Genomic DNA, 25,025 nt, shown 5'->3' with positions numbered 1-25,025 from the left:
TTCTTAAGATGTGCTTTGAAAAGTGCTTGTTTCTGAATAAATCATCGGATAAACTTTATGATGACTTGTTTAATTGTGTGGCTTCAAAGCATACCTCTTTGACACACTGGTTCACCTCAAGCTTCCCCAGTACTGCCATCAATACCTGGCCACTTTGGTATTGGACCCCAGGGTCAACTGTCAGCCAACTGAAGTAAATAAATAAACAACTGCTGGTGCGTCCTGTGTCCACTGAATATTTTCTTTTTTTAATGCTAAAGCACGCAAAACAACAGAAAATGTTGATTTCCCTACCTGATAATACCTGTCACCACAATGTAACATCACCCCCTGGAGCTAGCCTGTTTTACATAGAAATGGCGCTTTGCCTAAAAACACGCGGAATGTTCCTTTAAGATGTTACGTCATATCGTTACGTCAGCCTGCCGAAGAGCGTCACGTGCGGCAGAAGGAACAGCTAAAGAACAAGATGGAGGAATATGCCAGAGAGCCATGGTGAGTCTCTAACAGGATAAAACACATATTTTACCCAATGTTTTACTAAGTCATCTTTTTAGAGCTGCTCCCACGTTAATTGAGAATTATTATGTCATTAGCACAACATTTAACATAACCCGAAACATCTCAAATCCGGTTAGTTTCTTGGCGTTAGCACGAATGCTAACTTTACATAGAAATGTATTAGCGGTGTGTGTTAGCATCAAGCCGTCGGTGCTAAATCACGTTGTTAGTGACCTTGTCGGTTTACTTGCCTGTAAGTCAAAACATTTAGTTCACTGACTCCTGTCACTCAGTGTACAAGGCGGTACATCACTTACAGTCAATGCCAATCGCCACGGTGACAATTTCATCTGTGTAGTGTTAATTTAGGATGCTTTAGCGTGTTGGTATGCTAGCTCTGTTAGCCACCGGTGTGCTAATGTTATCAGTTGTGGGCAACCTGATGGTTGCACAACAGCTGGAGAAGGGTACCTCGAGTCAAGGCTAGACTATTTTAATTGAATAAACAAAATAACCGACATTGACAGTGTTGGCGTGGAGTTACAGATGACTTGCCTGTGTTTGACATTAGTAGCACATTCATAACAGCCATGGAGCTGGTCCTGGATCTGATGGTACATAATGTAATAACCAGGCAATTACAACATTTTCTAGAAATTAATTTCTACGCTGCTTTTATTCAGCTAGCAGTTTTAATGTGACAAGAAGCTTTGATTTTATTTCGAACATGTAAAAAGGAAATAAAGAAATAATTGCGGTAAAACAGACCGACGAAAAACAATGTAATGATTACAAACAATGAAAAACATAAAGCAAAAGAAATGTCTGAAGCTTTTGGAATAAATGAAAGCAGTTCTCATTTTACTGTTTTTTAAAAAATTGTTAAGTATGTGCTCATATATGGTGGTGATTTTCAGCATCGTATTTAAGGTGAGAACAGTAAGGGACTGTACATTATTTGTTAGGGTATTGAGGTGGCTGGCAGTGTTGGGGACTAACTAGTTACATGGAACCAGTTACAGTAATTTAAATTACAAAATGAAAGTAACTGTAGTCACTTTAAGTTACTGAGAATAATATTTGATTAAATTACAGTTGCCAGTCAAAATGTTTGTGATTACAAAGGGGTTGCATATTTTATTGCCCCCTTTAAAACATTTGAAAAGTTATCAAATGTAATAACTTACATTACTTTGATGAAGTAATTAAACTGGTAATGTAACATATTACATTTTTAACAGGGTAACTAGTAGTCGTTAACATGTTACATTTCAAAAGCAACCCTTCCAGCAATGGTGGCTGGGGTGTTTTTTTAAGTCATGACTCTCCCTGAAGCTACAAATATTTGTCCTTGAGCTTTTTGAGAGTATTTATAATAAAGACACTACAACCATTTTAACATTGAATGTCTTTCCTCTAAGCCATATCAAAAAATCATAATGCCCTCCCCAGTGCTAAAAAATGTCCTGAAGTGCTTCCCCCGTTTTGCACCACTTTCTCCCTTCTGATAAATAACAAACAGTCCCTACTGTATTAGATTTCCATGTTTTGCTTGAGTAGAGATGCCCTTAAAGTTCCAGTGAGGTCAGATATATTGGTCGTCATTTTACATGTTTTGAGATATATACAGTAGATATACTTCTGGGAGATAATGACATCTGTTTGTTTCTTGACTTTAAGAGTTATTGTAATATGATTATATTGTGTTTTAATAATTGTATTGTATAAATTAAACACTACAAGTACACTGGTGCAATGTAAATTATATATATATTGCTGTTAAGATTACCTTTATTGTACTCCCACATTAACAATAATAAGAGAGCGTTTGTTCTAAAATCACCCTTGGCCTCCAGCCCATACTTGTAAGGCATATCAAGGCTGAACCTGCCATCAGAAAGCATGATAAAAGCACGTGTCAGTGCAACCTCTTTGCACACTATGTACTTTACATGACAATGACCTTGCTAATGGCTCTCTTGTGCTTTTAGCCCCTGGAGGATTGTTGACGACTGTGGAGGAGCCTTCACCATGGGAGCTATTGGTGGAGGAATATTTCAGGCAGTAAAAGGCTTCAGAAATGCACCCTCAGTAAGTTCAGACATGTACCTACACACTGTTTCTTGCTGTATTGCCTCAGTCAGATACAACAATTAAGACATCCTCATAGAAATTATACTACATACAACATGAGACTAGTTTGACGCCTGTTTGAAGCATGTCTCTACTGTGTTGGATTATTGTTGGAACAGTCAGCTCTCTGTATAGATGTCTTCCTTTTCCTTCAGCAGCAGCAGCTATTTACTGTACGATAATGTTGACATGAAAACTCAGAAACCGTTTGTCACGGAGGTTTTCACATACAAGAAATTTGACTTGGGGTTTTGTACAAAACAGTAAACACAGCAGAGAAGAGAAAATATAAACCCAAGTACTTAAAAGTGTCAAGAAGCATACATTTAAAAATAAGAGAACTGACAATAAATAAACAGTTTTTTTAAAAACTACGTAATTCACATGATTTTAACAGTGCACCTCTGCTGGCAGACAACATGTAAGCACATTTTCTGCTCATCAACACCACTTGGAGCTATAGTAAAACATAATAATTGAGGTTTAACACTAATATCAAAGAAGTATGCTTAATACCGAATACTCTCTCCATAAGAGGAAACTACATGGGAAACAACAAATGCAGTGAAGTCAGATCAATGGCATTAAACTTAAGTTTGTCATTTTTTAGAAATAAATTTATTTTCGTTTTTGCTCAAAATGCATTATAGATGTTTCACTGAAGTACTGAATTTCCATTCATGTGTGTTTCTCGTTGCTCTCTCTTGTAGGGAATGAGCCACAGAATGAGAGGTAGCTTGACTGCCATCAAGACCAGAGCCCCACAGCTTGGAGGTAAGAATAACTGCTGAATTTGAATATAATCTGTCTATATGTGATGCTTTATTTTTAAATCAAATAGGTCACTGTTTTTTGCTTTGCAAAGAAAAGGGGCTATAGTCAGTTTGGCATCATGCTGATCACCATTTCAGCCTACAGCTGTTAAATATCTGATACTAAATGAATGTTTTTTGAGTAAAGTGTATCTTACAATGACAAAATGCGAAGCATCTCTGTAGTGTTTGTTGTTTAACCTATGCAAATGTTTATTGGGTTACAGGAAGCTTTGCAGTTTGGGGAGGCCTCTTCTCCATGATTGACTGTGGTTTAGTAAAAGTACGAGGGAAGGAGGATCCCTGGAACTCAATCACAAGCGGGGCCATGACTGGAGCGATCCTCGCTGCAAGAAGTGAGTAAGCTCAGAAGAAGCTGGCAGTCAACAGTCAGCAGATGGCACATAAAGCACATGCCGCAGACAAAAGGCAAACAGTGATGTTGCTGTTGAACACTGCGCACCGAGTAAATCTACTGCTTTATCAAAACTAGAGTACTATTCTGTGTGTGGCTTAAGTCGAGGAAAGAGTGGATAAAATATGTGTTTCTAAGCATGGGCTGTAAGCATGGCACTGGGGCACAGGCTGTGTCTTTTACTGCCTGAAAAACACAAGGTCGGGCCCTGGGTGCTACTTTTGTTCCTGCTTTCAAGGGCACGGAGGCAGGATGCGCCTGACTTTGCTAAGAGATCATAACCAGCATCACAATCACAGCATACGAGACAGAAATCCAAACATTGGAGGTGATCTCTTTACAGCCGTTTGTTTTCTAAATGTGTGATATTGATATTGTCCCTGGGGCAGGTCATACAGCTGTGCGCTAAAATGATGAGCTTCCCCTCCATACATACTATTGACTGATATTTCTGGATAAATGGAAAGAGATATACCCACTATGATTGTTATTTCCCTGTCACATGACGTGGTGCGTGCTGCAGGGTTCCATAAGTTGAACCATGAATATCGCAGCCACCGCACCCTTAGAAATAGCTGCAAGAGAACACTTGGGAAGCACGATGGCGTTGCGCTCGCTTCTGTGTGCGCCTTCTGCTCATATACATGAATAACAATTGATGTGTTGGTGTGAAAAAAGTGCCTTAAATATAACCCCTTGAACGGCCAGAATCTTTTTTTATAGTGTTAACAAATTCACTGTTGATGACAGCACTGCACGTTCAAACATATCCTGTGTAAGTCTTTAAACTGCAGTCATGTTGATCAAAAGGCACCCGAGGTCCACCTGTGGTCGCAGTGAAATGTTACCTTTTTTCTAAAGATAGTTCTTGTCTAGCTTCAGTAAAAGTGTCACAACTGGAAAAATGCCCAATTGGCAGCACTGACTGAAGAATTATTGGATTTATTTGAGTTTGGCCTGTTTGCAGAATTTAAACTGGAAATAAGCAGATTAACCTCATTGAATTAAAGGAACTGGAGTTGCCAAGTATTGTGACTGTGCCGAATGTGAGGCCATTTATGTCCACATTTATTCATTTGAGCTAAGTTATAATTAGACACCTTTCGTCCAGTGACACAGGTTTTTAACATATTTTGCCTGATTAAACCTTTTATCAGGACTGTATGGGCCTGTACAGGTCAGGCTTGTTCGACATCTTTTTCACTGTCCTGTTCATTTTGTTACACTTAAACACAGGAAAATTTACACCATACTAGTGCATGGACTTCTGTCATTTTCAGCACAGCTCCATCTAACTTAAACCTGCACACAGAATAAATTAGGAAAAATAAGTGCAACATCTGTGTGAGTTATGTGAACGTCATAAACAACGTGTAGATTTTTCTCTATTTCCTAAACGTGATGAAACAGTGGATGATTTTCACATGTAAAGATACCTCAGCCTCCCTGTTTAATGTACTTCTTACATGAAATAAAGAGACGAATGTACTGTGTGCATGTTAATATACTTGCGTTTCATGTTCCTCTGCAGATGGACCAGTGGCCATGGTCGGCTCTGCAGCCATGGGAGGTATCCTGCTGGCGTTGATAGAGGGCGCTGGAATCCTGCTTACTAGGTTTGCTTCTTCACAGTTCCCAACTGGTGAGTAAAACTTCTGATAATAATATATTTTCAAAGTCTTTCATGTTTTTTCCTCTCTAAAAAAGTGTTGTTTTCAACATTTGGGATACACAGTCTAAAATTGTAAGAAAATCATGCTTTATGTTACAATAAACATTTGAACAAAATACAGTTATCTTTCTTGAAGTTTGGTTATTAGAAAATTGGCCTTAAACTCTCGAGTGGCATTAAAAATCTTTAAAAGTCTTGACTCTGCCTTGCCTTAAGCTGCAGGAACCCTGATGTAATGTGGAATCAGTCTGCCACTCAGATGTAAATGTAGTTATATTTTATGGTTTTGCACAACTATTTAAAAGGTGCAAGACCTCTGATTTACTGTCATCTCACTGACCTTTCCATTTTTTTACTCTCCAGGGCCTCAGTTTGCAGAAGAACCCGCCCCTGCTCCCATGCCCACCCCTTCATTTGGAGACTACCGACAATACCAGTGAAAGGACCCCCCCCCCCCCCCCCCCCACACACCTCTCGTCCACTAGGCCTTTTTGAATTCCTTGCTGAAGTTACAAAGAAGAAATGGAGATGTAAAATACCACTCATTAAACAAAAGCAACTGCAACCAACTTTATGGACCATTTAAGAGAACTGAAGGACGAAACACATCTTCATTTTTCCTTTTTTCAAGAGCCATGTACAGATCTGCCTTTTGCCATTCTCAGCCTTGTCATCTGTTTCACCTCACTTTGGTTAAATACAGACATGTGGTGAGATTTGTTGTTTGATGGTTTGTGGGTAAGAAGGTTGTTTATCTGTTTTGTTCAGTGTGTACTGCATGTAGCCCAACAAGTGGGAGGCCAAGACTGACAAGCTTTGGACAGTGATGAATCTATCAAAACACGTCACACATGGAACCACATGAATTAAATATAAGTATGTGTACATACAGTAAAAGCTTTGTACTTGTACTCACTTATGTTAGTCTTTATTTGCCTTAAATATTGTCCCCTGCTTGGGCTGGCCGCTGACATTTGGTCGGCCTTTTTTATCTGATTGTCATCAGTTACGAAGGCTAACACCATTCAGATGCAATGCTGTTCCTGGGATTTGTTTCAAAGTGATTTATTTATTTTAGATTGTAAAGAGTTGTACCATATTGTTTTATTTTATGTGACAGTGCTTTTACATTCAACACAAAGTAGTGGCAAAGGCTGCTCATGACAAAGGATGGCTTCGGCAGTACAAACAAACGGAGAAATTCAAGCAAGGGATTGATGCATTCTGTATGAAATCTGTATGATAGATTATACTATGGTACAATAAAAAATTAAGTTGTTAAGTGTGTCTGTTGGAGTCTTATGAATGTATTTATGCAATGTGTTCTGGCTTTTTAAAAGTGAAGATAAATGAGTTTCAGTAAGTTTATGTCAAACTTCTAAAGTGTACTTTACTTGTGCTACAGTCACCCAAAATCCATTTTGGCTGGGCAGGACCGCTCATTCCCCACCAGAGGGTACTCCTCACACACTTACAGAACAGTTCTGCTATTTCTCTGCTGAGCCAAAATTGTGTAACTGACTCTTTTAGGATGTGTTTACTAAAACCACATAAGGGAATACTTTCCTCTCACATTCTCGTGTGTCTGTGTCACACACACCTGTTATCAGTTTGACGCCCGCTCCGTGTGGTGACAGGTGAAGGACACTGGATGAATAAGGTGATAAGCAAAGGACAGTTAAAGTAACTCCAGCTGATGTGTGGGGTCTGGGATCATTCATGTCATGGCAGAGATTTACACATGAGACATAGGTCACAAAAATAAAATACATGAAACCAGAATTGACTTACTCAGTCTCAAGTTTTTAACAAGAAAAAGAAAGAGTTTGTACATGGCACATATCCTAGATATTAGGCCTGGGACTGCAACTAACCATTAAAAGATTTTAATGATTAATATTGCAATTATTTCTTTGCAGAGATGTATATTTAAGTGAGGACTCGGTGGACATGTCCCCCTCAATATTTAGAGTGTCAATTTGTCCTTACCAATAAAAACATGACAGCAGCAGAGGGCTGTTATTTTGACAAAATTAAAGATACGTACACCATAGATTGATGCAGAAAAAGCCCAAATTGGTGCAGAAAAATCTGGATGAATGCAGGAAATAAAGTATTTTATGCTCAAAATATTCTGGCAGAGGACTCTGGGAGTTAAACCCTTTCAAACCCGGATCGACATCAGTTTTCTTGTGCTGTGTTCAGATGCCTTTCACAAGTATTCAGACCTTTAAAATATGAGTAAATTGGTTTGACTTCTCTTGAAAACATGGCTATAAAGGCATGAGCAACTTGGCAAGAAATGTCCTACAAATGGCAAGAACTTAGGAAAAGGTAAGAAGCAACTAATCTTAGGGGGTTATTTGAGGTTAATATAAAAAAAAATAGGAGAAATGCACAGAAAACAATATTTATAATTTTTATTACCTATTTTTTTTTCCTTTTTTATTTTTTTTTTTTTTGGGTTTTTTTTTTTTTTTTTTTACCTTTTTTAATATATATTTTTAACCCTTTTTTTCTTTGTTCCAAATTTTAACTAATTTTGTTGTAAATCATAACTTGAAATCAAGTCAATTTGCTCAGGTTTCAAAGTGTTAACTCAAGTATATCTTTAGGCCATCCACTGTTTGGAACCTGAAATTGATTAAAAAGTTGCTTTGACTCAGATTTATTCTCAGGGACTTTAAACTTTAGGCGACAAGACTTTTAACTCAATTTTAACTTTAGACTGCTTAGACTTACAGCAGCTTTTACTCATGGAGTTTATAATCTTAGATATCTGGGCAATAATTTGATAGCCTAACTATGATGTCACTTCACACATAAACATACTGTCTTTTAGTTTTTTTTATTATTATTTTTGCACTGATTTCACAAACAGAAAGTGACTCATGCTTCAAGAATGTGAAATCTTAAAATACTGCTGCAAAAAAAAATGTTTGCAACATATTAGTAATCATGAATAAAACTGTATGTGTGTGTGTGTGTGTGTGTATTTCTGCTGACACTCATCATTACTGTGCAGCCCCGTTATCATGCAAACGATGCGGGCCGAGTGGCCGCTGTGTCATGCCCTTTTAAGAAAAATGAGAAATAGTGGGGAGTGACGTCTGCTGCGCACTGAGGCCGGAGGCAAACTGACACTTGCGGAGCGGCGAGAGACAGCGAGCGAGAAACGGTGAGTGGAAATAAAGCCAAACTTTACTACATGCTAAACGCGGTCAAATAAGTCATTTGCGTGGGTGCACGTCGCGTCCGCACATGCGGGAGAATAAGCAGAAACGGCAGAGTGCACGGCGTTTGTCACTGTGTGTCTGAGAAATGAGAAGAATTGTCCGCAAGTACAAAACCGAGTGTGCACTCCCATTTTAGTCAAGGCCAGGCGGAAGGGCAGGTAACGTTAGCAGTCGGTCTTTCCCGAGCTAATACACCGTGGTGCGGGTTGATTTAAAGCCTGCCAAGCCTCGTTGACGTCTGAGGTGTAAAATACGACTGATTGTGGCGTTTTTCTGACAACCCGGCTGTGTTTTGAGGATACGCCGAGGACAGGAATGTGTCGGCTAACTAGCTTGATGCTAACGGTTGCTAACGGTTCTGAAGTGTCGGCGGCCCGACGCAAAGCTAGCTAGTTAGCGGAATTTTGCTAACAAGCTTTGATAACGGGACTTAGTGCAGTTGCTGGTGTGAAACTAGATTGTTTATGGACAGATGCTGGTCTCGGTTGCCCGGATTAAAGATTATGGCATTTATCTATAAGAGGGTTTGTGATTTGAACGGAATTTAATGAATGTTATGGAAGCTAAAGGGTGTAATAATCGTGCATCGGCGGAGTGTAGTTACTGCTCTGTGGTTCAGCCACAGATTGCAGGGACTTAGCATGACCTGGAGTGATAAGCATATGCTACTGCCGTAAGCAAATTAGGTAGATTCACAGTGAGATAACCCAAATGACTTTCTCGTGTCTGGGTGCCAAGCTTTGTGCCAGCCTGTTGCAGTTTTTTCTTCTGCAGGGAGAGTGATGTGAAACAGGGAAAGGTGTGCACTCCATCCTCAAACTATAAACACACAGCAGGACTACTTTATTAATAATAGATTATCACAGTTTCCAGGTGAAATACACATTTCTGCAAGGCAGGGTTTCTCTTTTCACACGTGCACTGAATCCAGTGGTGTAGGCTAATAAAGTGGTAATAGTGATAATAATATAATAAAGTTTATTTATAAAGCACCGTTTTATACAAGAAATGGAGCACAAAGTGCTTTACAATGAGGACATTGTTAGCATTTGTTTCACATGAAAACGGACAGAATGAACATAAAATAGGCCAGCAAGGCAATTCAACACATATCAAAGACATTTAAAAAGCGTTTATAACAAAAATTAAGTGCTTAAAATCATATTCTCAAAACACAAATCATAAAATCAAGTAAGATACAACATTTTAAAAGTTTTGCATTAGTCTGAAGTATGAAAAGAGTTTTAGAAAGTCAGAGCTAGTTAAAGGCTAGAGTAAACAGATTTGTTTGTAGTAGCGATGCACAATAAAATCGGCACGTCATCGATATAAGCAAGCATTGGCTCTAAAATGGAATTTCGAAGTCGCTCAACACGCTGACTTATGCCAATCACAAACCTATACTTTATTTTTATTGACAAAGTGAACATGCACAAAACATCCACCCTTAGTTGAAGAATTTTTTTCTTAATGAATGAGTATTACATACATTTAAAAGCATTGTTTTTTATGTCTTCATCTGCTGGTGGGCCATCACGATAAGAGTATGCATAATGTGATGGTAATTCCATGACAGAGGAGACTTGATGATTACTAAAATTAGATGGGGAGAAAGAGTTACCGTTTTCAGTTATCGGCCAAATTAGTTGTTATATATCTGCATATTGGATAGCGACAAAAAAAAAAAAAAAAAAAAATACAATATCCGGCATCCCTAGATTGTAGCTTTCTTTTAAAAATATATAGTGAGCTAGCTTCTCTATCTATTGGTAAAATGTTCTATAGCTTTGGGGACAAAAGCGGCATTCCCCAATTTTTGTTTGCAATGTAGCTTGGTCTAAACCAGTTTAGAACTTTGTATACAAGGAGGAGGACATTGAAATCCATTCTAAATCATAATTATAATAGCTTTATTTATACAGCACTTTTCATGCAGCCTAAAGTGCTTAACAAGACAAGACCAGACAAAAATGAACTGTAGCAATGAAAAATAAGAAGAAAAAGGATACATCAATAAGTGGGAGAAAAACAAACAAAACAGTTTGGTTACAATACAACAAAACTTTCACAATATCCGTAAAATTACCTCAAATTAGAAGGATATTTTAAAAGATAGGTAACTTTTTTACAAAACGTAAGTATTTTTGGGCGGGAGTATCTGTACTCTATTTGAGTTTTGTATTTGTGTCAATATTTACTTAAACTCCGCCACATTTCATAAAGAAAAAGCATTGTTTTACTCCAAATACATTTCCCTAAACATCTTTGTTACTACCTACAAAATTGGTAAAGGAAGAGAGAGGAAGGGGCGAATGGATCAATTAAGGAATGGGAGAGAAGGAAAAACTGCATTTTGTCCCTAAAATTTAAGTTGTGAAGAAGACCTTGAGAACCCCTTTACTCAAGTGTAATGTGACAGCAACTATAGGAGTCAGCAGTAGACCAGCAGCTCCTGTGTTCAGAGATCAGTTAAATCACAGTTTTTCTTAATGGAGACTGGCTTTTAAGAGACCAATATATTGCCTTCTTTCCCCTGTTGAAAACCTTGTTTCTCACATAAAGGTAAAGCAGGAAAAATATTCTCAATATAGCATACACTTAAGCAGTCTTTAATTTTTTTTAGGTGGCTAAAATACGTTTTGTTGCTGACCCATCCACAGCAGTTGATTGCTTACTTTCATGTAGGACTCCAGCCTGCGTCTGAAAACTGGGTGCGTGCGGCGTGATATCTACTGAATGCAATATACTGTCTATGCCTGAGAAGTCCATAAAACCCCAGTTCAGAAAAAGGGAACTATCCCTCAAGTATTTCTTGAGAGTATCTTTTCTTTACTTGAGTTTTTACATTTCTGTCAAATTTCACTTTTAGTCCACTACATTCCGAAATAAAATGTATACTTTTACCCCACTACATTTACCATATGTATTTCAGTTATTTACTACAAAAAAGGGAAGGATGAATGGAAAGAAGGACGAATGGATGAATGAAGGAATGTGAGGGGAGGAAAAACTGGATTTTTTAGTTTATATAATGAAAATAAAATTACTTTTGATACTTAACTGCAGTAAAGACTTGGACTCAAGTAATATCAAAATAGTTGACTTTAAAGTAGTATTTCACTGCTGGAAAGATGACCTTCTGATAAAAATAAAAAAGGATGTCTATGCAGTAGAAAGACGCAAATACTTATGAAATTGGTGCTACATGACCTCAGAAAAAGGACGCTTTCACTCAAAAGATAGAGAACGGACAACTACCAGACCCATAAACGCTCCCACTGGTGGGTGGCGTAATGCAAACTCGTACTGGTGAAGTATTCCTTTAACATCTATCAAAGTCATTTTCTGGTAAGACATCTGTGGGTTACTCAAGTGTACAGGTACTTTATCCGCCGCTGCCTGAATCTCTTCATAACCCCGCTTTTGATGATGAGATGCAGGCTGTGAAACCCACTTCCGTCCCCTGCTCTATGCAAGCCTGCTGTCTGGAGTCTTGAACAGGAACAGAGACTGGAAGAGGCTATTTTAGTAGGTAGCTACTCCTTTTCCATCCTATCAGCATGAAGCCTTCTCGCGCTCTGGAAAGAGGATGTGGTTACAGGTCAAGGCCCCAGCAGCAGCAACACAGATGTAGTTGGCTGATGGTGTTTGTCAGTTACAGATCTTTGTCATAATTAAGTCAGAGCAAAGTTTTGTGTGTCGGGCTGCAGTTTTGTTCTGACTCACGGAGGACGTTCAGGGTTGCAGTGGGCCTGTAAAGAGATGTAAGAACTATACAAGAAGATAACGGGAGTTTTTGATTGCTTGCTCTTTTAGGTATAATTCTGAGAGAAAGATTGTGCAGGATGTTTGACACCACCTTAGAAGAGATGAAGGGATCCCTCAAGAGTTAACATCAGACGCATCCGCATCACTCATTAGTCTTGATTACCTGAGCGAAGTTAATGCAGTGTTATCTGTTAGCTTTTAAAGCAAGTTGCTGCTGTGCTCTGCTGGTAATGGTTTATTTTACAAGCTTGTAAATTCCTAATTTCCTGGCAAGTTTCCTAGAAAGAACTTTGTGAATTGGCACTAATTATAGGTTAAATTAGAGACAGGGCTCAATTGGTGTACGTCCAATTAATCAAGTCAAATCAACTGCTAAGCTAACTACTCTTTTAGTAGGGACACAGCAGGTCAGCTGAACATGCAGTTTTACAGATATGATGAATTTAGTTTCTAATAATAAAATAAATTCAGTATTACAGTTAAGCTTGAGTTTAAAGAAGTATTTCATTGCTTGGAAAAAAGATTGGCTGTTAACACTAGGATGTATCTGCAGTAGAAAGATGCAAATACTTTTGAAATTTCATGACCAAAGAAATCAGAGAAAAAGGACGCTTTTGCTCATAAGAAAGAAAACCTACAACTACCAGAATGCACTACGCCACACTAGAACAATAAATGCTCCCGCTGGTGAGTGACTTATGCGAACTGGTTTATATTTGATCAGCGCTGCTTAGTTTATTGTTTGATCTCAGTTTTTTTGGCTTCTGTTTTCTGTAGTATAGCGCCAACTTCCTGTTAACAAACTCTTGCTATTACAGCTAATCAAAGCACTTAAATATGTTTCTGAATACAAAAAAATTGGCGACAAATCCCTTTAAAAGGGAAATTCCTCTGGATTTGAAGATGCTATTAGGATATTTGAAGGAAATAAGTTGGCTGTAAAATAAAACGACCCCTTCTTTACTTAAGCTCTTTGAAACCTGAGCAAATTGGGCCTTTTTTAAAAAAAAAAAAAAAAAAAAGACAAAAATGACATGGACAGAAGGCAATGAGCATCAAGAGAATACATTACCCCCAAATGAGAAAAAAAGTACAAGAAAATGATCTGAATATTTGTTTAAAAAAACAACACAATGAACAAAAAATATAAAACAAAAAACAAACAAAGGCCTACAACCCTTTGAAAAAGTGGTAGAAAAGTTTTAACAGTTCTGTAACATAATTTTAAATATGTATTTATGATGAGTCTAATGTAGTTTTTTACTTTTTTTTTCTCTAGAAAGAAGCCTGTCAAAAAAATAATTTCCTATATCTTCTAATTTCTTCCAATTTGTGGAACATTTATTATCAAGTTGCTCATTGCCTCTTCCCCTTAATTTTATTGAAGAAATCACACCTTGCAGGCAGCAAACGAAAAGTGATGTCACTCCAGGTTTCAAAGTGTTAAGCTATTTCCTTGACAAGTTGGGTTATTCCCCTAAATTTTGTGGGGTTTTTTTGTGCTAAGCTCTGTGTGAACAAGTGATGTGAGCTATGGTTGTGGTGGAGGTAATGAGTAACCAGGAGCTTATCAACGTTAAAAACACTCCACCAGAACAACTATTATCTCACGCTGTTTTTTTTCTACCCTTAAACCTCAAGAGGATATTTTTTCAGTGTCGCTCCTGTAATTGTCATGTGGGTCAACAAGCAGGCAAATACGAAGATGACACACAAGTTGGTATCGTGCCTTTAGCTTAACCAACGGATGTGTGCATTTTTTTTCCTCCATCCGCACTGAGTGGAAGATACAGAGGGCAGCTGTCAATCACACCGCCCTGCTGAGTCAGGTGCTGTGACAGCTTCGTTGCTGTTGGATTAGCCTCACCGCACCAGGAAACCGTGCATCCTGAGTGTTGTAGTTTAGCCGTGAAGCCTCCTGCTCTCTTATTTCCTCTAGTTTGAGACGTGGTTTTATCCCGACACATTCGCTGCATATTCCTCGCTAGCAGCACCACTTCGTCCAACTTCCAGCCTTAGATGGATACATACCTTTGGCTGTAGAGGGTGAGTGATGCGGTGATGTCATGGTGGAGCATGTTTGCTGTGGCATGTGGCTTTCCCTCGCTCCTTATTTGCTGGGGTTACTACGAGAGCGGAGGAACGGCAGCAGCATGTTTGTTTTGTTGGGAATGACAGTGTGTAGTTAAAGGCAGTGGAAAGCGGGAGAGGTTTGGTTTTTAAAGGGAGATGTCCTTAAATGGCCTTGTGTGTGTGTGTGTGTGTGTGTGTAGTGAGTGTGTAGGCAGGCGGTTGAGAGAGTGCAGCATTGTGTTCAGTTTTCCTGGTATGAAAGTTTGTAGAAAAGGTGTCAAAGCAAGAGCATCCTTTTCAGCCTCTGTGGAGAAAATGCTGCAGTGATGAGTGGGAAGCTCAATAAACACAGAGTTCAAAGACGACAGGTGTTGTTCAGTAGTTGAATATTAGGCAGAATTTGTTTGAGCCTCGATCAGTGAGGTCATTTTATTCGGGCAGAGTCGTATTTGTGTCAGGCATGACACAAATAATACAAGCACTTTGCCGTTCTCGAGGACATGAATTTACACACTTGAGTTTAGAAATGTTGTCCTTGACTTCTACTCGAGATCAGTAAGACACACTTACAATCTTACCTTTTTATGTGCTTGAAAGCTCAATGATGCATTTTAACTTCCAAGACTTGATTGTTCTTATTTGTAGGCGAACGCTGAGCTTCATTGACACCTTACTAACACATTACCTGTCAAATTCTATACAGTTTTATGACATACAGGCTACTATGTAAAAGTTAATCGCATAACCGCTAACTTTCCAATAACTCAATCAATGCTCTTAACGTTGCCAAAGTATTTGTCTTTTAAACTTAAATTTGTACTTTGGTATTAGAAATGCAACAATTAATCGATTAGTTGTCAACTAATAAATTAATCACCAACTTATCTGATTACTAATAAACTGGTTTGAGTACTTCTTTCAGAAAAAAGGTCTACATTTTTTAGATTTCAGCTTGTAATTATGAATATTTTCTGGTTTCTTCCCTGTGAAAGTAAACTGAAGATCTTAAGGTTGTGGACAAAACAAGACAAGACGTCATCTTGGGCTTTTGGAAACACTGATAAATATTTTCACCAGTTCCTCACATTTTATAGACCAAGAAGCTTATCAATTAATCGAGAAAATAAAAACTAATTGACAATGAAAATAATCGTTATTGCAGCCCTAGTTGAAGTTCGTATCTTAAATTGTAGAGTTTTGCTTTGGAATTTGTGAGAGTCTGGAGAAGAGAGTCTATAAGTTCATGTTTTGAATGTGACTGTTCCTCAGATTTTTTTCATGTTACCATTTTTTGCTGTGGTCAGCACCCACAATTGCGTAAGGTAACAAAACCTAAAACAAATCTTATCTTATAATATCTAATCTTATTATGTGTTTGTTTTTGATATGTATGGAAAATAGGATATTCACGTGAGTATTTGTTTTTTGATATGTAAGTGTTAAGATTTAAAGAAAAGGCAATAATATAGGTGAGAAACATGCACTTTTAATTTTGTTAATCAATAAAACCTGTGACTATTTTGCTACAAGAGGACTTTTCATTTTCAGTTTAGTTACAATACCCTTGTAGTAGCAAACAACTACTTTTTGATGTGTGGAAAACAGGTTTTTTCTTGAGCATTTTTATATAAGGACGTCTTGCTGCTCTTGAATTAAAGAGTGCATCATCTCAACATCAGAAGAAATGATTACCTTGCTACAGTGTTGTCAGGATACTGAATTTTCAAACTTGATGAAACACCTTGAAAAATATTTATTTAATAGTATTTTCAATGCAACAGGGAAAACATCCCACTGAAGGCATACAATTAAAATGTTTTATTAAAAGATAAACAGGGAAAAGGGGCAGAAAAAGGTACAGAGAAAACAAAAAACCCGTGCAAAAATAAAAGAAATATGACCCCAGATCACAGACGTGCAGGAATGATAATAACACCTGACTTATTTGTTTGCGGAAATATGATATTTGGTGGAATTTTTACTTGACAAATTTACAGACATGGCAGATTCACCCTCACAGATGACCTCTGCAATAATCACAAATTCCTGGAGGTCCTCAGTTAATACTATGTCAGTGCGAAGAGGGCTATAGACGGACGCTGTCTCATGGATTCATAACCAAGGTCTGATGAACCTCAGTTTTGCTCATCCTTCAAGGATTTTTTTCTGAAGTGTGGAAAGGAGCAGATGACTTTGACTGTACACTTTTTGGTGTAGCAGACGTCCTTCATAACGACCTCTGAAGCTGTCAAATAATAATAATAAACAGTCAAATAGCGGGTCATCTTTCCACAGTGTCCATACAAGAACCATGACGTGTGGATAGCTGACAAGTGAGGCTTAGCCTAAATCTATGTGTGACATTGTCTGTGTGACATTGTATATGTGACACTGTGCATGCACTTGACTCTGTACTTGAATGTTTACATGAGAGTGCAGCGGGGACTGTTTGCATAGTGCCCGTGCAGCCCTGGTCTTTTTCTTTACTCCTCCAATGGCTCCTCCCTAATCATGCAAGGAGAACTTCTCTTTGTGTGTAGAGGATTAGAGAGTATGAATTATTCACAGTCGGGGCTTCATTTCCCACATGGTCACTGCTTGTGATTGAAGTTTGAGGTCCTTGTTTCTTTGTCCAACCCCCTGAGTGTTTTGATGTAGTGTGCTGTAAAAAGAGCGGTGTAGGAGGGGATCATTTGCTTCCCAGAATGGTTGGCGATTAGCTTTTAATGGTTTGGAAAAAGGGTTGATTATCAAGCGAGGCTATACTTTCTCCCCTGTGACCTGATTTCAGCATGAGCCACTTTCTGATTTTCAACAAAGATTTGATGCCAACATGATGCACTTTTCAATCTGTGACTAAAAAAGTTGTATCCTCTGGTTTTGGGATTGTAGTCCTCTGATGTGTGGTCACAGAAATGTGGTGTCTGTTTTTCCCACAGAAAGTTTGGATACAGCAGCCACAGCTCCATCTTTTATCAGTAACTGGCTTCCTCAATTTTGGTTCCAACTAGTAGCGGGTATGCCATATCATATACCGGTATAATTTTTGATATGTTAAAAAAAAAAATCCATTTTGTGATTAACAGTAAAATTCCAACTTGTTCACATAATGAAATCAAACTGTTATGCACTGAATGGCGATGAGCAAATTTGCTATTGGTTAAAGAGATGACAGATAACTTTAGTTTATTTTTTTACTGAATATCTGAAAGCAAACATTCATTTATGCTGACATTTAAAACAATAACACTTATTTTCTTACAGTTGTATGTTCTTTTAATTAATAATAAAATATATTTTGCTATCTTTCAGTATTTCATTTTCAGTACAAAACCAAAAGATAAATTAACAGTCAAAGGAGAATAATGAAAACCGAAGGAGAAACTGAATTTGGGGATTTTTTTTTCCAGAGAAGCCGACTCAAAATGATGAATTGGTCATCAAAATTGATTTTGTTCTAATTAATTACAATTTTTCTGCAACTGTAAAATGAAAGGATTAAGATCTTCTGAATGGGTTAAGACTTTTATTCTATTTCTGAAAACTAAACAAATTATTGAAAAACAAAAAAATGGATTGTCAAAGAGTTGGGCTATTTTTCTTAGCCCTTGAAAAGTGTTTGTTTTGTTTGCAAATCTATTGCCGGCTGCTGAACATTAGCTGTTATAAAAATATAATTTGATATGAAGCCAGAAAGAACACAAAGAATCAGAAATCCCCGACTTCACCCAGCCACAGCTCACCCTCAGTGTAGCCGTCTCTCTGTCTCTGTAGCCCAACTTGTAGTGACCCAGTTGGCTAACCCAACTGACTTTACGCCACAATGTGTGCCAATGAGTCAAAGCCTCTGCATCCCTTAAAGGGATATTCCTGTGATTTCACAATTTCCTCCCCATAGCAGTTTCCACTTCCCTCAGCTGTTTTCTGTCATGAGTCGAAAAACACTGACACTTAGTTGCTGTTTTACAAAACCAAAGAATGAGTGAGTGACTAAAACATCTGACAGCAGGGTGTGTTTTGGTGTGTGAAGGCCAGATTATTGTGTCATTAGGAGGAATATCTGCCAGATCCGTGTATCATCTCCCCTTCAGTCCCCCCCACACTCGTACACACCACAGCTGGTTTGTGTTAGAGAGGGGTCACATACTCTTCACCTCCTCCACCCTGAAGCAGCTCCACTTATGGGTGTTCCCTCCATTGTTGTGCTGCTTCTTGTCCATAACCTCCAGGAATGACTAGAATCCTTCCTTTCTGGAGTGGAAAAACTCACAGACCAGACTGGGAAAATTCCTTTGTTTTGCTTGAAAAGGTAGACTTTGTTTTTTGTTTTGTTTTCATCAATGTTTTGCAGCTTTCTCATTTTGTGTTTCCCATTTTTCCCCCCCCCCCCCGTTTGTCTAGTGCAGACTGTTGGGCTGTCCGGTGAAGCAAACCCGCCATGCGTGAATACAAGCTAGTGGTGTTAGGCTCTGGAGGTGTGGGCAAGTCCGCTCTGGTGAGTATTGCTTCCTGAACCCCTCCCCACCTGTAACACCTCTGCAGTTTGTTTCCTTAAGACTTGGTAGGACTGTCATTGAAACAGCAAAAAACTGTTGGTTCAGAGTTTCTGGTAAAACTATGTTGTAAAATAATAAGGGCTGTACTCAACTCAGAATTATGCCAGTTGAATCGGATTTGGTTGTACAATTTGTTTCGTTTTCCATACAAAGTTTTAAAGTTTGAACAAGCCCTGCAGGATGTTCAGTGTGACAGTGGTATTCATGTCATATAGTCAACAAGCTAACTGCACAAATGACATTCTTTGCTGACACTAGATATCAACAAAAGCCAAAGACTGTATCATATAAACTTGCTGTGAGCTGTAAATTCACCACTTGACTTTACAGTGTGGTTTCTCTCTCTCTCTCCTTGCGGCTGTCTGCATGTCTGCAGCTGCAAAGAGTATTGTTAGAGTCAAAAGCACTCAATCTGCACCAAAATCTGGGGTCCAAAATGTCCCCTGAAGGACACTGCAAAGAAAAAAATGACTGCTCAACTGGAAGCAGTCTCAGTCTCAGTGTTTCCTATTTTTTACTTCAACTTATTTTTGTTTTGTTGCAACTATTTATAGGTAAATGTTTACATCTACAGTCTTCTCGCCCAGTTTTATACAGTACAGTTCATTCAAAATGTGTTCTGCGGGCTAGTCTGTGTTTGAACTTCCCTCCATTTGTCATGGATAGACAGATATACCACTTCTAGGCTCAACGTAGGTTCTAAATGTGGGAATCCATTTTCAGTTTCACCATTATGATGAAAAACAGACGCAAAATCTTGAACTCGAATGTGTTTTATTGTCACTACAAGGTTGCCAGGAGGCCATGAATGTCTGTGAAATGTTGCATGTCCTCTTTAGCTAACTTCGACCAGGTGTTGAAGTCGGGTTAATCCTTCAAACTGGCAGCCTGCCATGTTTAGACCTTAAGACATTATCAGGTGAACTCTGTCTATGCCTAATGTAAACCTACCAATAAGCACAGAGCTTAGAGGGACAGTTAACTCTGAAATCAGAAATACATAGTTTCCCTCTTAACTGCTGCTTATCAGTCTAGATTGTTTTTGTGTGAGTTCGCAAGTGTTGGAGATATCAGCTACAAAGATGTCTGCCTTCTCCCCATATAATGGAACTCAGCTTGTGGTGCTCAAAGCACCAAAAATACATTTAAAAAAACTCAACAGCAGTGTCTCTTTGCAGAAATCATGACCCAGTTACTCAAGATAATCCACAGACCTTGTTGTGAGCCGTTTCATTTAGGAATTTCTACTGAATTACACCCACCAACTGTATCACAGCGCACAAGGAGGTGTGAATCTACTGCTAGCTCACCTGAGCCAAGATAACGATAACGTAACGGCACCAGAGTGCCATCTAGCTCCATTAAATTCAAAGAAAAGCAGACATCTCTACAGCTGATATCTTTAACACTCTGCAGCTCACACCAAGACAATCTATATTTATAAATAACAGTACAGGTAAGAGGAAAAATATGTATTTTTATCTGTTTTGGATGAAATGGCTCTTTAATGTTGCGCTAATTACGACTGTTGTATTTGCATTTATATTTCACGTGTCTAAAAGATCAGTCATACCTTTTCTTGCATCCTGGCTGGTCTCACTGGCAACATCACGAACATCCTCTTCGTCAGTGTCCTGCTTAGCAAGGTTGCATGACACTTGGGGCCATTTTCACCACTCTAGATGTTTTGGTCACATTGATCTGACGCTGGCTTGCTCTGTGTCTTCTCTTACAGACAGTTCAGTTTGTACAGGGAATCTTTGTGGAAAAATATGACCCTACAATAGAAGACTCGTACAGAAAGGTGAGTGTCCCTTGAGGAAGGGGAGAGGGGGAGGCAGAGTGCAGGAGAGGAATGAGCTGATTGTTAGCAGCTGCTCTGCAGGTTCACGTCATGACATTGTGCTCTATTTTTTTCTCGTCTCAACTCTCTTCATCTCTCTTTTTCTCCTGTTTTTCTTTGTCGTTTCACTTCTACTTTACTTTTGTCTCATCACTTCCTCTGGTGTGCTTGTCTGTCTTTGTTCTTGCATGCAGTATATTAAAGGTGGATTATGATGTGCCCATTGACCTGAAGTAAAACCTTACATTATCCCTTTTTCTCCCTCACAGCAAGTGGAGGTAGATGGCCAGCAATGTATGCTTGAAATTCTCGACACAGCAGGCACAGTAAGTGAACTCTACACCATGGAAGCCTCTGTCGATACCCTGCATTGCTGTGTAGACAGACCCCTGAGTCACTCTATTGAACGCTGACATTTTAAGTGATGGAAAACTCCTTTCAGAAATGTCAGGCTCAAGATATGAATGTCTGGAGGAATTCTCAAAACAACAAAAAAAAGTTGTTGGTGGATAGATGAACTAAAGTTGCAGTCAAAGATTTTGCCAGCTGACATGCTGTCTAGTTAAGAGACTAGGTTTATTTTTTACCCTTACATAAATGACCATGTTATACCTGTTCTTGCACAGCATGGTGTTCAATTTTTTAGCCACGTGAGTTATGTAAATCTAGGGATAAAGATGTCGATCCAGACTACAACAACATTTACTACTGATAGACTAAGATGAAGCTTTGTTAAGACATTCAAGGCACCCAGAGGATAAATCCCTCTGGCTTTGTTGATCCCCTGAATTTTTCCCTAGCGCCACCATAAGGTTTACATTTGTGGTTTTGAGTGAAATATCTCGACAACTCTTGGATGCATTACTATCATATTTGGTGCAGATGTCCCTGTTCATTTTAAAAGTGCAGTCTGCCATTATATTCCACTACACCTTTCGTCAAATACGGCAAATATATCCTTATGGTTTGCTTGCTGTCTGTTCCAGTGTTTATACGTAACCGTGGCTCTGTAAATGGGAAACAAAGTGGCTGTCACCGAGCTACAAATCTCTGTACCGGCTAATCTCCCTCTTCCATGCCTTCTCCCAATAGGAACAAATATATCATGACAGTAATGAAACATAATAACATCTGAGGTGTTGCCAGAACACCTGATGGAGCACTGATGGGTTTATTTGTTTAGATGTTCAGGTTAAATATCAAAAATCTTACTCTAGAATTGCTGACCCCACCTTTAAGTGATCAATTAAGAATTTCTCTGTTCTCTGAATTTTCTCTGTCTATTAACCCTTTGAAATCTGAGAATATTAGTTCAGTTTCTTTCCAAAACATAGGGAGAAGGCAGCAACTGAACAAATGGTTGCCCTAAAAATAGCAAGACATTAGTAAAAATTTATGAGAAATTTCCTGAAAATAAGCAAAAAAAAAAGTAAAGTAAAAACAAACAAGAAATTGACCTGAGAAAAGGGCTAAAAATCAAAATATATATGGTATATGTAAATTTTTTTACTGTAACATAATTTAAATGTATAATTGTTAATGCAGTTTTGTAGATTATTTTTTCTAACAATCCTCCCCCTCTCTAAATATCATTTTCAGGTCATTTTCTTGTCACCTTTCACTAATTTCTCACACTTTGTGTGATGTTTCTTATCATGTTGGTCATTGCATGTTCCCCCCACATTTTCGAAACAAATAAAACCAATTTGAACAGGTTTCAAAGGGTAAACATGTTGTTTCCGATCATCATGAGTTCAAAACTTTGGTTTATGACCAAATAACCACAAAACTAATGACTTAATGTGCTCAACGTTTAGTGCACATTAGTAACGGTAGCATGCTAACATGCTAAATTAAGATGGTTAACATGATAAATAAACCTGCTAAACATGAGCATGTGCGCATCAAAAGTAAGTGCAGCCTCACAGTTTGGCTGCAGACACAAAGTCTTGTTCACATAGAAATAGCTCTCTCTTTTGTCCAGCACAAGTAGAAGAATGTATGTAATTGTATGTATCTTGATGGTGCAGAGCCAACATACATGTTCATGCTTGTTTCTAGAGTGGAAAAAAATTTCCAAGCATGTTGATACTCTACCCACACTACATAACGATGTGTGTGAGAGTGCTGTGGAAAGACTTGACAGAGATCCAACAATTCCACTGCACTGTATCTGCCACTATGTCACTGAATCTCAGAACAGGTCTCAACGTTATAATGTCCTCTTATATGCAATGGACTCGTACAATATGACTAATGACTTTTTAAAATGCCAGAGAACGTATAACAGAGCTCATGGCCTGTCTTGTTTTTCCTGCTGTGTAGGAGCAGTTCACAGCGATGAGGGACTTGTACATGAAGAACGGCCAAGGCTTCGCTCTGGTATACTCCATCACAGCACAGTCCACCTTCAACGACCTCCAGGACCTGAGAGAACAGATTCTACGAGTAAAGGACACAGAGGATGTAAGTAAACACCACGCACAATTACAAGGATGTTTAGACCAGCTCCTCCACACCCTCACATCAACTTTTTCTCCTTTTCATTTTTATTTTGTAACGTGGTTGAATTGTTTGTGGAAACACAGTTGGTGGAAAACTGTACGGATAGGTTACAAGCTCCCCACTTCTGTGTTCTCAGCCGCCTACATTGTTCAGGACCTGATTGCACTGTCGCTATGGATACCATTCAACACTGTAATCACTGCATCTTATGCCAGTAATTACAAATTTGTATTAGCTCAACATAATGCGCACGGTGTCATTGCCGTGTTGTCCGAGGAGTGAAAACAATGAGAAAGCACTTAGCAAAAGTTGTGCACTGTACATGGCCTAGCGTTAGCAAATGTTAAGTCTCTGTGGTGTGATTACGTCATCTGTGTTTAACATGGACATGGAGCCAAAGCCCCCACTTAGCTGAGTAAAAAGCAGATGAATATTTTTGTCTCATTAGTGGACGTTCAACTCTTAGTCTTGCTTTTTACACACGTACAATGTGGTTTTCCCCTCCAAGTCTGCCCGAAACTGTGCAAATAAAAAGAGGATGTGTCATTATTTTCTGGGTTTGCTGTTTGTTCAAAGCATATTTCCATTTTTCTGGTTAATTGTGAGGCTGTAGAGTGAGTAAGCTCTCCGTCCCCTCTCTGGTGGGGCAGATAGTGCGTCAGCAAGATCTCAGATGCCCTTTTTTGGTGATCTCTGGAGGGAATGTTACCATAACCCTCTTTCTCTGCCCCTCTCTCTCTCTCTCTCTCTCACTCTCACTCTCACTCTCACTCTCACTCACTCTTTCCTTCCCTCGCTCTCTCCCTGTGCCCTGTCAACCGTCTTAAAAGTCCTTCTGCACCCTGCTGCAGACGTTTTTTGCCAGTCTTTTCTGTCCATCTTTTTGTCAGTCCTTCTCTTGTGCCCCTTCCTCTGTATCTGTGCCAGTATACTCCCCTGCCTTTTGTTGTGACTGGCCTTTTCAGCGCCTGTTGCTCTCTGCTTTCCCCCCGCTCCTCTATGGCCTGCCTTGTGGTCTTACTGTGGTCTGGCACTCTGTGCGGGTGATTGGACTGTCAGGGATGATGTGCAAGGAAAGCTTCAGCTCATCAAAAACACACAGGATCGTGAGGTTGTGGTTCTTCATTAGGGCCTACGTGGTTAGGGAGCTGAGGTTAGCCTCAGGCTAACAGATGGATTGCAGGATCAGTGGCTCCTCAACATGCAAGAAAACAGTTGTCATCCTTATTCTTAACTGTGCTCCCTCTGAATATATCTCCAGGTTGTGCTTATCTGAGTGTTACGGCCACTCTGTTGGCTATCAGGCTACTTGTGATTTAAGCCTTTACCTGTGACTGTGACATCTGTTTATCTCTCTTTGCCCCTTGCAGGAATGCATCAAGGAAATGCTTAACATTCATTCTTTTTTTCCATCCAAGAGTACCGATTTTCTTATTTGGTGAAAGCTTTCAAGCTTTTGCTAAAGCAGACATTCTAGCTGCTGCTGCAGCTGTTCTCACTCTCAGCTCTTC

The 25,025-nt window shown here is 38.9% G+C and overlaps 2 protein-coding genes across 4 annotated transcripts in view; both read left to right on the top strand.

Moving 5' to 3' along the window:
• The first annotated feature begins 426 nt into the window (after positions 1 to 426).
• timm17a (translocase of inner mitochondrial membrane 17 homolog A (yeast)) lies at positions 427 to 6,815 on the top strand. Its single transcript, XM_042495548.1, has 6 exons — positions 427 to 495; positions 2,493 to 2,592; positions 3,345 to 3,408; positions 3,674 to 3,802; positions 5,393 to 5,503; positions 5,897 to 6,815. The coding sequence occupies exons 1-6, from the start codon at positions 470 to 472 to the stop codon at positions 5,971 to 5,973; spliced, it is 507 nt and encodes a 168-aa protein (XP_042351482.1). The 5' UTR covers positions 427 to 469; the 3' UTR covers positions 5,974 to 6,815.
• Positions 6,816 to 8,616: 1,801 nt separating this feature from the next.
• Positions 8,617 to 25,025, top strand: part of LOC121957019 (ras-related protein Rap-1A-like) — a 31,039-nt gene continuing 14,630 nt past the window's right edge. Inside the window, exons 1-5 of one of the 3 annotated variants that reach the window (XM_042505510.1) lie at positions 8,617 to 8,711; positions 19,017 to 19,105; positions 20,902 to 20,970; positions 21,279 to 21,335; positions 23,335 to 23,475. In XM_042505510.1, the coding sequence (XP_042361444.1) occupies positions 19,049 to 19,105; positions 20,902 to 20,970; positions 21,279 to 21,335; positions 23,335 to 23,475 (324 nt within the window). In that variant the 5' untranslated portion in view covers positions 8,617 to 8,711; positions 19,017 to 19,048. Of the gene's footprint in view, positions 8,712 to 14,404; positions 14,584 to 19,011; positions 19,106 to 20,901; positions 20,971 to 21,278; positions 21,336 to 23,334; positions 23,476 to 25,025 lie in introns of those variants that run through there. The other 2 variants (XM_042505526.1, XM_042505518.1) reach the window with 2 other exon arrangements.

The sequence above is a fragment of the Plectropomus leopardus genome, chromosome 2, assembly GCF_008729295.1.
Source record: "Plectropomus leopardus isolate mb chromosome 2, YSFRI_Pleo_2.0, whole genome shotgun sequence".
Classification (NCBI taxonomy): Eukaryota; Metazoa; Chordata; class Actinopteri; order Perciformes; family Serranidae; genus Plectropomus; species Plectropomus leopardus.
The sequence above is the reverse complement of the archived record's forward strand: the minus strand, read 5'-3'. Positions and strand labels throughout refer to the sequence as shown.